Raw genomic sequence first — 16,506 nt, forward strand, 5'->3', positions numbered from 1 at the left:
TATTTAAAGACATAGTAGCTGAAAACATCCATAAACTGGGACAGGAAACAGACATACAGGTTGAAGAAGCACAGAGAGTCCCAAACAGGATTAACCTAAAAAGGATCACAAGACATATTGTAATTAAAATGGGGAAAATTAAAGATAAAGAGAATATTAAAAGCAGTAAGGGCAAAGCTCTAAATTGCATACAAGGCAACTCCCATAAGGCTATCAGCTGACTTTTCAGCAGAATCTCTGCAGGACAGAAGGGAGTGCCACAATATATTTAAGGTGCTGAAGAGAAAAATCTACAACCAAGAATACTCTACCTGGTAAGGCTTTCATTTAAATTTCGTGGAGAGATCAAAAGTTTTGTAGAGAAGAAAAATCTAAAGGGGTTTAGTACCACGTTTCGCTGAAAGTTTTACTTTCATTTCAGGTTCATAGGATTCACTGGCAAATAACCACTCCACACTAAGTTAAGCAAAAATTTAAAGAGTTTATTGGATTAACACAAGAATACAGTATATCAATTAAGCATTATTCCCAATAACCAAAAGGTGGAGGTAACTCAAGCATCCATCAACGGTTGAATGGATCAAAGAAATGAGGCACATACACACAGCAGAGTGTTGTTAGGCTTTTAAAAGAAAGCAAATCTGACACCTGCTACAACATGGATGAACCTTGAGGACATTATGCTAAGTGTAATCAGCCTGTCAAAAAAGTTGAAACACAGTATGATTCCACTTGTATGAGTTACCTGGCATAGTCAAATTCATAAAGACAAAAAGTAGAATGGTTTTTGGCCAGGGGCTGGGTGACGGGGAGAATGAGGAGTTGTTGTCTAATGGGTATGGAGTTGTGGTTTTGGAAGACGAAAATAGTTCCGGAGATTGGTTTCACAATGTTAATGTATTTCACAATATTTACCCATATACTTTAAAAATAATGAAAATGTAAATTTTTATTGCATGTATATTACCACAATCAAAAGTAGCCCAGACCAGATAAAAGTTCGGTTTAAAATCAAATGTGCCCACACTTCCCTGGTGGTCCAGTGGTTAAGAATCCACCTTCCAATGCAGGGGACGTGGGATCCATCCCTGGTCCGGGAACTAAGATCCAACATGCCGCGCGGCAACTGAGCCTGCATGCCACAGCTAGAGAGCCCGTGCTTCAACTACAGAGCCCAGACGCTCTGGAGCCCCTGCACCACAACTAGAGAGAAGCCCGCACGCCGCAACACAGAGCCCACGCAGCTGCAGTGAAAGATCCCACATGCCACAACGGAAGATCCCGCATGCGGCACTAAGACCCCAGGCAGCCAAATAAATAAATTAAAAAAATAAAAAATCAAATGTGCCAGGTGGAGACAGGCTCTCCCCAAAGGCCACAGAGGATTCTGCACAGCAAATCTTTCTCCAAGGGGCGCGGCATACGTCTGTCCAATCAGGGGCGCCGGTGGGGCAGGTGGGTGGTGCTACACAGCTTCCCGACTTGGTGGTATCCACTCGCTTTGGCCCACCCCAGGGTCGACTCTTCTGTGCCCTTCACCGTTGCTAGTTCCTTTGCCACAGTCTCTGTCGCGCTGTGATCTGCACTGGTCGTTAGGAGGGACCCAGGAAACCTAGAAATGGTGAGTGTGCTGCCCCCTGGCGTGCGGAGACGGAGAGGAGAGGCTGGTTGGAACCGGCCGTGGCGGGACCCGGGCCTCCCCGCGGTCAACTCCCGAGTCTGCGGACCGAGTCCACCCCCGGGCGCCGCTCAGACCTCATTCCCTCCGGCTCGCAGCGTGGGGGCAGGGCCGGTAGCGGGGCCTCCGCGCGTCCTGTCCTGTCACTGCGCAGCGACTGGGGCCCTGACCCCAGGGCCTCTCTGGGCAGCTCTTTGCCCGCAGCCCCGCGTATCCCTCAGATTGTGCGATGACCACGGGGAGGGTCATCAGGGGACAGTACTGACTAGGTCTCCAGGGGTTCGTGCGTGGAAGGATCTGTGGTCTGTGGGTTCCCAGCCTCTCCTTTTTGACACGGGGACCACTTTCCTCCTGAGTTTTCCAACTGTTTGGGAAGCAAGATTTCAAATCCACGATGCTGTCCCCCCAGAGTAGCTGGCAACAAATGCCTAAATTTCCAGATCGCTCCCCGCATTCCCAAAACACTCTTCCCCACACTGATTCACAACAGCATTACCAACTATCCATTTTCGGGGTTCATTTCAAAGAGGTCCAGTATTTTAACTGTATATCCTTTAACACTGAGCCATGGTTGGCTTTTTTTTTTTTTTTTTTTTTTTTTTTTGTCTGTGGGTATTTTACATGAGAGGAAAGCAGAGAATAACCACCTGGAATTCGTTGTATGAAATCTTTTCTCCTCCAAGTTTATTTTCTAGGGACAGACATCCTATGGGAAATCCTTTGATGAGGTTCTTCTTTGGAACTTTCCTGGGTGAACTGTCCTGTAAGAACTACCCCCTCTGGGTTTGTCACCTTGAAAAGATTTATTCACTTATTTAAGTCTCTCTTTTTCAATAGAGGTGACATGTATCTAATTTATAGAGCTTGAAAGACTTAATATAAGAGATTTCCAAAGAGGCAAGAAAGAGGTGAATTTAAGCCAAAAGAAAATATTCCAGGATTACATTCCATTTGTTAAGAATTGTGGTTTCACTAAAGTGGGAAGGGGGAGAGTCTTTGCCTCCACTGCCCCACCTTCACCCTCCCCTTAAACCCTCTGCCTTTTGAAAGCAGATCGTTTTCACTGAGATGTTGGACATCTACCAGACACTACCAGGTGTCTGTCCCTGGGCCAGCAGGGACCTCTGAAGCCTTCTTCATGGCCTGGCTTTTTTTTTTTTTCCATCCTGTGGTTTTTCTAATGGATATTCAGGATTTTTGTAATTTCATAGCTATCCAAGCTCCACTTGTAGATTTTAAGAACTTTAATTGAAAGTTAAATTGAAGTTCCTCTTTGTAGACACTTAGCACCCATGAAACCCCAGCCATCATGACAAATCCTTGAGTGTTGTCTTAAGAAAATGATGCTGGTCATCACAGCTTCAGCATCTCTTGTCTTTTGATGCTCATCTCCCCCTGCTGATCTCAGAGTTTCCTGGCTTCGCCTTCCCCCCTCTCACCCCTTTGCTGTCCGGTGTAGTGATTTGGTGAGAGAAATTGCTGCCTACTCCTCCACCCCTATCCCCACCCCCTACACTACATATGAGTTTCAAGTTTTATTATTGCAGTAAAAGTGCTTTATGCTTTCTTTTCTCAAAAAAAGAAATGATTGTGGTTTCATTTTTTTCTTCCCCTGAGAATGTGTAGTAAGTTTCTGAGGTGCGTACTTTCTTTTTGGATGATTTCAATAGGAATTCCAGGGCTTATACTTGAAAATCAGAAGTGTTCAAGTGTGGTTAATTATTTACAAAACAATGTATTACCATGAAAGTGATAATTAACTGATGTCTTCTTTTACAAATAAATAGATATTTGGGGTTTTCTGGTTGAACTAGTAAAAGTGCCTTATGATTTTCTTCCTTCCTTTCTGCAAAAATACTGGGTTTGAATGATTTTGCTGGATTGTTCAAACACTGGGCTTGTGTCATTTAAAATATAAAAGTTGGTCCCAAACAGCTCCAGCGGGGTGTAGAGGATTGTGGTCAGCGACCCAAGTTAATGCCTCCTTAAGGCTGCAAAGGGAAGTACTTGAAGGTCCAGTTGGTTCTTCTTGGGGAGCCTACCTCCTACCTGGTCACACCCACCATGGAAGGAGTGAAACTACAGAGCCCTGGAAAGCTGGGGAAGCAAGTGCACATGGGGGCGAGGGGGTTGTAGTTGTGGTTCCTTTAGACCTAGACATTTTTAGACATTACTTTTTTGAGTGTTACATCCATAATGTCGGTGCATTCAGTGTAATTTGTGCACAGGGTAGTCTGTGGAGGTTGGTGTTCTGTCTCCTTGTCAAAGTGTTTAGGAATTTGGGAGTTCATTTGGGTCAGAACCTGCTGAGAAATTCCTCACTTGTGAGAATGGAAGCCTGGGGGAGGAAGGGCTTGCATACCGTATGCCAGGCAAGAGAAGAGTATGTACAGCTGCCAGAGTTTTATTTTTGGGTCTCTACCCTTCTTCACCAGGGACAGACTCACTTCTAGGGGTTCTATCTCAGTCAGGAGTGTCTGGACCACAATTTTAAGAACATGTTTAACTTTCTGAATGTGGGTTTTCATTTTGAACTGTAGGGAAGCAGTGTGCTTATCTCAGCTGATTCAAATATTTGCTTTTCTTTCCTTTGGATTCCTTTATCTATTGAATACTGTGGTCCTATAATTCTTCTTTTCCTTAGTAGAAAAATAACCCCTCTGCATCCACACAGTTTGCACTACTTTTTACATCTTGTATTACTACAGTACATTTGTTACAATTACTGAACCCATATTCGTGTGTTAAAGTCCACAGTTTACATTATTCTTGACTATTTGTGTTATATGCTCTATGGGGTTGCAAACGTTTAATGGCATGTATCCATCATTTCTGTAGTATATAGAGTAGTTTCATTTCCGTCAAATCCCTTAAGCTCCACCTGTTGGTTCATCCGTTCCTCCCTCCAACCCCCAAGTCCTTATCAACCAAAGATCTTTTTACTAGCTTGTAATTTTGTCTTTTTCAGAATGTCTTATATTTGAAATCATACAGTATATAGCCTTGTCAGTTGGCTTCTTTCACTTAGCAATATGCTTTTGTGTTTCCTCCATGTGTTTTCATGGCTTGATACCTCATTTCTTTCTCTTTTTTTTTACTGAACAATATTTTATCGTATGGATACGCCACTGATTGCTTATCCATTCTACTCTTGAAGGATATCTTGCTTACCTCTAACTCTTGCAATTATGAATAAAGTGCATACAAACATTCATATGCAGGTTTTTTGCAAATATAAGGTTTCAGCTAACTTAGGTCAATACCAAGGTGTGATTGCTGGATCTTACTATACAAGAGTATAATTAGTATAATTAGTTTTGACATAAAATTCCTATCTTCCAACGTAGGCATACCAAATTCTGTTCCCACCAGCAGTGAATGAGGATTACCTGCAGCTTCACGTCTTGGCTGTATCCGGTGTTCTGAGTCTTTTCATTTTAGCCATGTATAAGTGTGTAGGGACATCTCTTTCTCTCTCTTTTTTGGTAATTCTCCAAGAACATATGTTGAGCATGTTTTCATACTGCTTATTTCCCATTTGTATAGTTTCTTTAGTGAGGTGTCTGTTCTGATCTTTAGCCCATTTTTAACTGGGTTGTTGGTGTTTTTACTGTTGAGTTTAAGAGTTCTTTGTATATTTTGAATACCAGTCATTTATCAGATATTTACAAAGATTTTCACCTTGTCTGTGACCTGTCTTAACACTTTCCCAGGACACAAGTTTTTCATATTAAAGAAGTAAAACATTTTTTTTTCTTTGTGGATTTTTTGTTTTTTTGGTGTTGTATCTGAAAAGTCATCACTACAGCCAAGGTCACCTAGATTTTCTCTTATGTTATATCTAGGAGTTTTTACTTTTGCATTTCACATTTAGATCTCTGATCTATTTTGAGTTAATTTTTGTGAAAGGCTTGTGTTTACCTTCCTTTTGTGTGTACATATGTGAGGTGTGTGTGTGCTTTGTACGTGGCTATCCGTTATTTCCATCACTATTTTTTTTTAAGGTTTTCTTTTGTCCATTGAATTGCCTTTACTTCTTTGTCAAAGATCAGTTGAATACATTTTTTGTGTGTTTATAGGAAAGCAATTGATATTTATATTCTTCAGCCTTGCTGTACACTTTTATTAATTCCCAGAGTTATGTCTGTTTGTTGTGGATGCTATCAGATGTTTTACATAGAAAATCATGTCATATAGAACAAAGACAGTCTTATTTCTTGCTTACCAGTCTATGTACCTTTTATTTTCTTTTCATGTCTTACTGCATTGGCCAGAGCTTCCAGTACAATGTTGGATAGATGCTTCCTTGCTCTGTTCTTATATTCCCTGTGAAGCATCCAGTTTCTTACCATTAAGTACGATATTAACTACAAGTGTTGTGTAGATTTTTTTTTTTTTAAAACAGAGCGTTCCCTTCTATTATTAGTTTATTATCATAGTGGATGTTCGATTGTATCAAATCTTTTTTCATTTTTTATTTCCCTCTCCTTTCATTTTTGATATTAATAATTTCTTCCCTCTTTGCCTGGTAATTTTGACTAGATGTTTATCAGTTTTATTAAATTAATCTTTCAAAGAACCAGCTTTTGGTTTTGTTAATTTTCTCTATTGCTTTCCCATAATTACATTGATTCCTCTTTTAACTTTTAATGTTTCTTTTCTTCTGCTTACTCCCATTTTAATTTGCTGTTATTTTTATTGCTTCCTCAGTTAGATGCTTACGTTATTGAATATAGATCTTTGGGTTTTTCTAGTGTATTTATTTGATAGCCTAAACTTCCCTCTTTACGTTAGTTATGCTGCATCCCACAACCTTTAATAAGGTGTATTTTCATTTCCTTTAGTCACAAAATAGTCTCTCTTAAGACTTCTTCTGTGATCCCACATATTATTAGAATTCTGTTATTGAATTGCCATGTATGTTGGGGGTTCCAGCTATCTTCCTGTCATTATTCTCTAGAATATATCAATGTGGACTGAGAGCATATTTCGTATGGTTTCTTTCCTTTCAGTTTGTTAAGGTGTGTTCTGTGTTACAAAATGTAGTCTGTCTTGGTGAACGTTCCATGTGAACTTATGAAGAATGTATATTCTGCTGTTATTGCATTAAGTATTCCATAGATCACAGTTAAATCCAGTTGTTTTATTGTGCTGATCAGTTTAACTGTCCTGATTTTCTCCTGCTGGAATTTATAATTCATGGTAAGGGGGCATTGAAGTCTTCCGCTATAGTAGTGGATTCATCTGTTTCTCCTTGCATTCTATCAGCTCCTTTCTCCATGCATTCTAATGCCCCTCTGTTGTTATGCATGTACACATGAAGGATTGCTATGCCTTCATGGAGAATGGGCCCCTTTGTCTTTATGTAATGCCCTCTTCATCTGTGAGTTTTCCTTGGTCAGAAATCTGCATGGTCTGAAATTCATACACCTACACCAGCTTTCCTTCATTAGTGTTGGCGTGGGACATTTTTCTCCATTCCTTTACCTTTCATCTGAGTCTTTATATATTTGAAGTGGGTTGCTTGGGCTTCCCTGGTGGTGCAGTGGTTAAGAATCCACCTGCCAATGCAGGGGACACGGGTTCAAGCCCTGGTCCAGGAAGATCCCACATGCCACGGAGCAACTAAGACCATGAGCCGCAACTACTGAGCCTGCGCTCTAGAGTCTGCAAGCCACAACTACTAAGCCCACATGCCACAATTATGGAAGCCCGTGCACCTAGAGCCCACACACTGCAAGGAAGAGCAGCCCCCGCTCGCCACAACTAGAGAAAGCCCACGCACAGCAACGAAGACCCAATGCAGCCAAAAATAAAAAATAAATGAAAAATAAAATATTTTAAAAATAAATAAATTAAAAAAATAAAGTGGGTTTCTTTTTTTTTAATATTTATTTATTTATTTGGCTGCACCTGGTCTTAGTTACAGCACGTGGGATCTTCGTTGCAGCATGCGTGATCTTTAGTTGTGGGATGTGGGGTCTTTAGTTGCAGCATGTGAGATTTTTTAGTTGCAGCATGCAAAATCTTTTAGTTGCAGCATGTGGAATCTTTAGTTGCGGCCCGCAAACTCTTAGTTGCAGCATGTGGAATCTTTAGTTGCGGCCCGCAAACTCTTAGTTGCAGCATGTGGGATCTAGCTCCCTGACCAGGGATTAAACCTGGGCCCCCTGCATTGTGAGCATGGAGTCTTAGCCACTGGACCACGAGGGAAATCCCTAAAGTGGGTTTCTTATAGGCAACATATAACTGTGATTTTTTAAATCTGATATTACTGTATCTGTCTTTCAACTGTATTGAGAACATTGATGATTAAAGTTGTTGATCAGGTCAGATGAATATTTACCACACCTGTTACTGTTTTCTCTTTCTTGCCCTTGTTTTTGTTTGTTTATTAGTTTAATTTTTATTTATTTATTTATTTTTGGCTGTGTTGGGTCTTCTGCACGTGGGCTTTCTCTAGTTGTGGCGAGTGGGGGCTACTCTTCATTGCGGTGCGCAGGCTTCTCATTGTGGTGGCTTCTCTTGTTGTGGAGCACCGGATCTAGGCATGCGGGCTTCAGTAGTTGTGGCACACAGGCTCAGTAGTTGTGGCCCACAGGCTCTAGAGCACAGGCTTAGTTGCTCCATGACATGTGGGATCTTCCCGGACCAGGGCTCGAACCCGTGTCCCCTGCATTGGCAGGTGGATTCTTAACCACTGTGCCACCAGGGAAGTCCCTTGTCCTTGTTTTTTGTTTCTGTCTTCCACCTTTTTCCTGCCTTCTCTGGCTTTAATTGAGCAATTTACATGATTCATTTTTTTCATCTGCTCTTAGTATATCAATAACACATTTTAAAAAAATATTTTTTGTGGTTGCCTTTGAGTTTGCAGTGTACATTTACAACTAAGCCACATCCTCTGTCAAGTATAGGCATACCTCATTTTACTGTGCTTTGCTTTATTGCACTTTGCAGATATTGCATTTGTAGCAACCCTATGGCAGGCAAGCTATTGGCACCATTTTTCTAACAGCATTATCTTTTAATTAAGGTGTGTTCATTTTTTCTAGGCATAATGTTATTGCAACTTAACAGATTACAGTATAGTTTTTCGTTTGTTTGTTTGTTTGGCTGCACCACGCAGCTTGTGGGATCTTAGTTACCCGACCAGGGATTAAACCTGGACCCTTGGCAGTGAAAGCACCAAGTCCTAACTACTGGACCACCAGGGAATTCCCTACAGTATAGTGTTTATATAACTTTTATATGTACTGGGAAACCAAAAAATTCATGTGAGTGGCTTCATTGCAATATTCACTTTACCGCAGTGGTCTGGAACCAAGCCGAAAATAACTTCAAGGTGTGTCTGTACTATTATACCACTTCACTGGTTGTACAAGTACCTCATACCACACTATTCCCAATTCCCCCTTCCCTATCCCTTGTCATATTGCTGTCATTTATTTCACTTATCTATAAGCTTATTATTACCAAATACATTGTTGCTAATATTATTTTGAACAAAGTACCATCTGTTACATTAATGACAGTAAATATCAAAGATATTTTACCATCCTTTATTCCTTTTATAATCCTCCACTGTTGTCATTTACATTTTTTCTGATGAATTTTTGAACATTCATTCAAAGTAGGTGTACTAATGACAAATTCCCTCAATTTTTGTCTCAGAAGGTCCTTATTTCTTCTTTTTTAAAAAATATTTATTTACTTGGCTGCGTCGGTTCTTAGTTGCGGCATATGGGATCTTCATTGCAGCATACGGGATCTTTAGTTGCAGCATGCAGGATCTTTAGTTGCGGCATACAAACTCTTAGTTGCAGCATGTGGGATCTAGTTCCCTGACCAGGGATCGAACCCAGACCCCCTGCATTGGGAGCATGGAGTCTTAGCCACTGGACCACCAGAGAAGTCCCCCTTATTTCTTCTTTATTTTTGAAGAATGATTTTGCTTAACACAATTCTAGGAGAGTGGGCTTCCCTGGTGGCGCAGTGGTTAAGAATCCGCCTGCCAATGCAGAGGACACGGGTTCGAGCCCTGGTCTGGGAAGATCCCACGTGCCACAGAGCAACTAAGCCAGTGTGCCACAGCTACTGAGCCTGCACTCTAGAGCCTGCGAGCCACAACTACTGAGCCTGCTTGCCACAACTACTGAAGCCCATGCACCTAGAGCCTGTGCTCCGCAACAAGAGAAGCCACCACAATGAGAAGCCCACGCACCGCAACGAAGAGTAGCCCCCACTCGCCAGAACTAGAGAAAGCCCACGCATAGCAACGAAGACCCAACACAGCCAAAAATTAATTAATTAATTAATTAATTTTTTAAAATTCTAGGAGTGTTTTTTTTAATTTCAAAACTTTAAATATTTTGTGCCATTCTGTTCTTGTTTGCACAATGTCTGAAAAGAAGTCCGATTAATTCAAATTTTTGTTTCTCTGTACCTAAGAAGTGTTTTCCCCTCTGGCTTCTTTCAATATATTCTTTTTGTCTTTGATTTTGATTAGTTTGAATATGATATATAGTCGTCCCTTGGTGCCCTTGAGGGATTGGTTCCAGAATCTGCCACGGATACTGAAATCCATGGATGCTCAAGTCCCATAGTTGGCCTTCTGTATTTGTGGGATCCACATCCATAAGTATGGAGGGTTGACTGTATATTTATTGAAAAAATACACATATAGGTGGACCCATACAGTTCACACCCATGTTGTTCAAGGGTCAACTGTACTTGGGTGTGCACTTCTGATGTTTTCATATTTAGTGTTCCTGTATCTACAGTTTGCAGTCTGTCATTAATTTTAGGAAATTTTGGTGGTGTTTTTTTTTTTCTGGGTTTATTTATTTATTTATTTATTTATTTATTTATTTATTTATTTATTTATTTTGGCTGTGTTGGGTCTTTGTTGCTGAGTGCGAGCTTTCTCTAGTTGCGGGGAGTGGGGGCTACTCTTCGTTGCAGTGCACGGGCTTCTCATTGCGGTGGCTTCTCTTGTGGAGCACGGGCTCTAGGCCCCCGGGCTTCAGTAGTTGTGGTTCGCGGGCTCTAGAGTGCAGGCTTAGTAGTTGTGGCACACGGGCTTAGTTGCTCCGTTGCATGTGGGATCTTCCCGGACCAGGGCTCAAACCCGTGTCCCCTGCACTGCCAGGCAGTTTCTTAACCACTGCACCAACAGGGAAGTCCAAAATTTTGGTGTTTATTAATTCACTTATTTTTTCTGTTTCTTTCTGTTTTTTCCTTCATGTATTAGCATTATGTGTATTTTAAACATTCTGTTCAAGAACATTGTCCTGGGGTTCATGGATGTTGTATTCTGTATTTTTTGTTCTTTTTTGTCTTTGTATTAGATTCTGGTCTAATATATAAATAGACTTTTTTGTCAGTATAGGCTTTATTAGGAACAGAATATTTGGGGCACATTTCAAAATTCCTTCTTCCTTTTCTCTTTCCCAATTTGGAGACACTGGCTTGCCCTTTGACCTCAGTGCACTCATGGATCTAAGAAGAGTTGTTCATTTCAAGATTTTTCATTTTCTTCTTGTGAGACCGAGAATGACATATTCTAAGTTCCCTAAATTCCAGACTGGAAGTTAGCAGGACACCATCTACATTGGCTGGTTGGGAATAGCTTTCCTGAAATTGGAGAATGGAGATTTTATATTCTTTTGGAGGAAAGCACTGCTGACATTTTTACATATTTTATAATCATGGGCTAATTTACCATCAAGCCATTGTGGACTTCAGTGAACTTGCAATCTGCAGCTCTTAACCTGTTCCTCAAGTGCAACAAGGACCAGGATGCACCGTTCAGGATTGACTGGAAAGAGACCTTTTGGTACATCATCTCATTAGCTGTTCTAAAAAATGCCTGGAAGCAGCCCCAAGGCACATGAGTTCAGGGATTCTTTCATTCTAAGTTGTCATGCCTCTTCCTCATGTCTGAGCTCTAAGTTTCAAATAATGTTTTAACCTATCAAATCAGGGGGAAAAGTGAAGAATTGTGTCTGTGACAAATATTACACAAGTTAAAAGCAACACTTCCCCACAGGAATATTTACATTCAGGCAGCTGCCTCTGATTACTTCTAATGGCCTGGAGGACTTTAGGACAGTGTGACCAGCTGGGCTTTGTTACAAGTTTGATTTTTACAGGCCTCCTGGACTCTCATGTTGGGAAGAAAAAGCTTCCAGTTCTTCACTGTGTTTTTATTTATTGAAACCTCATGCAGATTTGATCCTTTGCCTCATGGAGTGCTGTGAATGGTGGGGTGATAAGGAAGAAGATGAAAGAATCTTTCTCACAAGGAATTAGTGGTCTTAAAATGATAATATTTGTTTCATTCCTATAGCATTTCCCAACCATTTCCCAACATGCTGCACACCATGCCATTAGAGAGAAGTGAGATGTAATGTGATCACAGTAAAAATGTGTAAATAATTTGCATGTGTTCATGATGCCATTAAACTTAACAAAGGAGTAGGACTTCCCTGTTGGTCCAGTGGTTAGGACTCTGTGCTTCCACTGCAGGGGGCCCGGGTTTGATCCCTGGTCGAGGAACTAAGATCCTGTGTGCCGCACAGCATGGCGGGAAAAAAAACCCAAAAAACTTACGAAGGAGTAAGTGTGGACAGAGAGTAAGCTTTTGATGATCATAGTTAGATAAAAGTCATAGATAAATGTTTGGAGAAGACAGACTCATACATAACCCTCCTATAAATGGAGTATAGATGTCTAGTGCTGTCAGTGTCACGCATCTGACTGTACACTTATTTGGGATATTTTTAGGACTCAGTAGCTTTTGAGGATGTGGCTGTGGACTTCACCCTGGAAGAGTGGGCTTTACTGGATCCTTCACAGAAGAAACTACAGAGATGTGATGCGGGAAATCTTCTGGAACCTGGCCTCAGTAGGTAAGGATGACAACATTCCTTCACTTTGTCAGTTTGAGAATGAGTTTTTCTTGCCCACCGACATTTTTCCAAGATGTGGAACGTGGAAAAGGAAGAATGTTGGTAAGTAAACTAGACATGGTCACAGCTCTAGGCATGGACCTAGACTCTAATAGTTTTTCTGTAACTTCTAATACTTTGGAATTATTCTGGGTCTACATTTTAGGAAAAACATGGGAAGATCATGTCATTGAAGATCAGTACGAAAACCAGGAGAGAAAACTAAGCTGAGTTGCACTCACAATGAGAAGCAGTGTCTCATGTGAGCATCCTAGTATGTTATGAAAATTTAAAAAGAAGTAAACACAGAAACTAACACACCATTGTAAAGCAATTATACTCCAATAAAGATGTTAAATAAATAAATAAATAGAAGCAAACAACAAATAATCCCTGCTTTAAATGTATTTATTAGAAAATTTTCAAAAAAAAAAAAACCAAAGAAAATTTCCCCCAAAATACTGTCTGAAATGTGACATAGTTGTTCAGTGTTTGCAAAATATTTCTCTTGGAAACAGTATTAGTAAACCCTACATATGAATGTTACTGTTTAAATAGTCTCAAGGGTGAAGTCCTCTTGCAGAGCATTCAGTATATTCAATTTCAAACAATTCAGGTGAGGGAGAAACTCTACACTATCCCTATAAATCATAATAAATATAATAAGTATAAAATCATTAATAAAGAAATAATTAACAGTGTGCTTCTCATTATTTACAGAAGTCATGTGGTTGAGGCACTCTGTGAAAATAAAGAGGGTGGTCCATGTGGAGAAAACTTCAGCCTTATTCCAAATCTCGGTCTGAACAAGAAAACTACTGGAGTAAAACCACATGAATACGGTGCATGTGAAAAAAATTTTTACATGTCATTCATCCCTTAATAGACATATGAGATGTCACACTGAACACAAACCATATGAGTATCAGAAATATGGAGAGAAGACATATAAATGTAAGGCATGTCGGAAAGCCTTTAGTTATCTGCAGTGTTTTAAAAAACATGAAAAATCACAATGGAGAGAAAATGTATAAATGTAAAGACTGTGGGAAAGCTTTTATTATGTGTCTCAAAACCCTTTGAAGACACGTGATAACGCATACTGGAGGTGCTCCTTATAAATGTAAGGAATGTGGGAAAGCCCTCAGTTGTTCCAGTTACACTTCGAGTGCATGAAAGAACTCACACTGAAGAGAAACCCTATCCGTGTAAACACTCTGGAAGAGCCTATAGATATCAAACACATGACAGAACTGGCACAGTAGAGCAGTTCTATGAATGTAAGCAATGTGGTAAGGGTTATATTTCCCTTCGAGGTTTAAAAATACATGAAAGAAATCACACTGGAGAGAAACCCTACGAATGTAATGAATGTGGTAAAGCTTTCAATTCTCATCTAGGTTTCAAAATACATGAAAGAAATCACAGTGGCAAGAAACCATACGAATGTAAAAAATGTACCAAAGCATTCAGTTGCCCCAGTTCCCTTCAAAGACATGGAAGAATTCATACTGGAGAGAAACCCTATCAATGTAAGGCATATGGGAAAGCCTACAGATACCAGAGTTCCTTACATACACACGAGAGGACTCACAAAGGAGAGAAACGCTATGAATGTAAGCAGTGTGGAAAAGCCTTTCTTTCTCTTTCTAGCTTCTGAGCACACATGATCATTCACACTGGAGATGGACCTTATAAATGTAAGGAATGTGAGAAAACATTCTTTTCTCCCAGTTCATTTCAAATACATGAAAGGAGACACACTGGAGAGAAACCCTATGTATGTAAAATATGTGGTAGAGGCTTCAGTTGTTCCAGTTATGTGCAAGTACATGAAAGAATTCATACTAGAGAGGAACCCTTTATTTTATTTATTTATTTTTTTAAACATTTTTATTCTTTTATTTTTGGCTGCGTTGGGTCTTTGTTGCTGCGCGTGGGCTTTCTCTAGTTGTGACGAGCAGGGGCTACTCTTCGTTGCGGTGCACGGGTTTCTCATTGCAGTGGCTTCTCTTGTTGCGGAGCATGGGCTCCAGGTGCGCGGGCTTCAGTAGTTGTGGCTTGCAGGCTCTAGAGCGCAGGTTCAGTAGTTGTGTCACACGGGCTTAGTTGCTCCGCAGCAGGTGGGATCTTCCCGGACCAGGGCTCGAACCCGTGTCCCCTGCATTGGCAGGTGGATTCTTAACCACTGTGCCACCAGGGAAGTCCTGAAAGAAACCCTTTAAATGTGATAAATGTGGGAAAGCTTTCATTTATCACACAAACTTTCAAAGACATATGAGATTGCACACTGGAGAGAAACCATACAGATGTGAAGAATGTGGGAAAGACTTTAGTCATCCCAGTTCATCCTGAAGGCATGAAAGGAGTCACTGGATAAATACTCTTGAATGTAAACAACGTGGGAAAGACTTCATTGAACCCCATCCCTACATGTTAAAACTCTCATGGAAAAGGAAAAAAAATGTGGGTAACATTAGAAAACTTGCTGGAAATTAATCTATGTATAAAGTGTAAGAAAAATTTCAATATGAAAGAATTATAAAAATTTAAATACGTTTGCTAAACCTCTTTTTTTTTTTTTTTTTTTTAATGTTACCTGAAGGTTTTTCATAGCTGTCCTTTATCAGGTTGAGGAAGTTTTCCTTCAATTCTTAGTTTGCTGAGAGTTTTTTTTTGTTTTTGTTTTGTTTTTTTAATTTATTTATTTATTTATTTTTGGCTGTGTTGGGTCTTCGTTTCTGTGCGAGGGCTTTCTCTAGTTGTGGCAAGCGGGGGCCACTCTTCATGGCGCTGTGCAGGCCTCTCACTATCGTGGCCTCTCTTGTTGCGGAGCACAGGCTCCAGACACGCAGGCTCAGTAGTTGTGGCTCACGGGCTTAGTTGCTCCGTGGCATGTGGGATCTTCCCAGACCAGGGCTCGAACCCGTGTCCCCTGCATTAGCAGGCAGATTCTCAACCACTATGCCACCAGGGAAGCCCAGCCTCTTTCTTAAAGGACATCATTGGACTGTGGATTTTTACCGATTATTGTTTTTATTATTTTATTTTTATTTTTATTGAAGTATAGTTGCTGTACGATATTATATGTTACAGGCATACAATATAGTTATTCACAATTCTTAAATGTTATACTCCATTTGTAGTTATTATAAAATATTGACTGTATTCCTTGTTTGTACCATATATCCTTGTAGCTTATTTTATACCTGCCTACCAATTACTTTTAGAAACGGCGATTGAGGTGAGGTAATTCTGTGAGTTGCCTTTCAATAGTAATACGTAAGATTAATAGGTAGTTCTTTTTTGTTAAATGAGTTAATGATATTTTCTCTTTGTATTTTGAAGCCTCTTGAACTGATGGGTAAATTGAAGTGTATTTCTAATATGCAGTTAGGTTTAATTTTTTAATAACATTTTATTTGTTCTGTGTTAAGTGCCATTGAAAAATGACAGTGTGGTATTTGTTGGGATTTTCCTACTGGCCTTGTGAAAGTTCCTTGATGTCTCTAGTTTATTAGGTATAGTCTACCTTTCTTACTGAAAAGCTCCTTTTTTAGGGTGACAGGTATAAGAGTCTTTTTCCATTTTCCATACTAGTAAACAGTTGAATAAATATTTATGTGTGCCTCATTTATGAAAGAATATAGTTTCCTGTGAATTATTATTTTCATATTTGGGCCTTTGCTTTATATCTTTCCTTCTGACTATAATTTGGCGAATAGACTTTGAATTAAGGAGAGTGGCCTGTGGGAATTCCCTGGTGCTCCAGTGGTTAGGACTCTGCGCTTTCACCGAGTGAACCCAGGCATGGTCCTGGGTTCAATCCCTGGTCGGGGAACTAAGATCCCACAAGCCATGCAGCATGGCAAAGAAAAA

At 40.2% G+C, this 16,506-nt stretch overlaps 1 protein-coding gene across 1 annotated transcript; it reads left to right on the top strand.

The window, feature by feature from the left end:
* The first annotated feature begins 1,618 nt into the window (after positions 1-1,618).
* Positions 1,619-14,982, top strand: LOC133090684 (zinc finger protein 627-like). The gene is given in 9 exon segments (XM_061189049.1): positions 1,619-1,936; positions 12,464-12,540; positions 12,542-12,588; positions 12,794-12,847; positions 13,344-13,477; positions 13,479-13,636; positions 13,638-13,795; positions 13,944-14,480; positions 14,840-14,982. Coding segments are annotated over 9 exon segments (1,626 nt in total).
* The last annotated feature ends 1,524 nt before the right edge of the window (positions 14,983-16,506 follow it).

Source organism: Eubalaena glacialis, chromosome 4 (genome assembly GCF_028564815.1).
Source record: "Eubalaena glacialis isolate mEubGla1 chromosome 4, mEubGla1.1.hap2.+ XY, whole genome shotgun sequence".
In the NCBI taxonomy this organism is placed as follows: Eukaryota; Metazoa; Chordata; class Mammalia; order Artiodactyla; family Balaenidae; genus Eubalaena; species Eubalaena glacialis.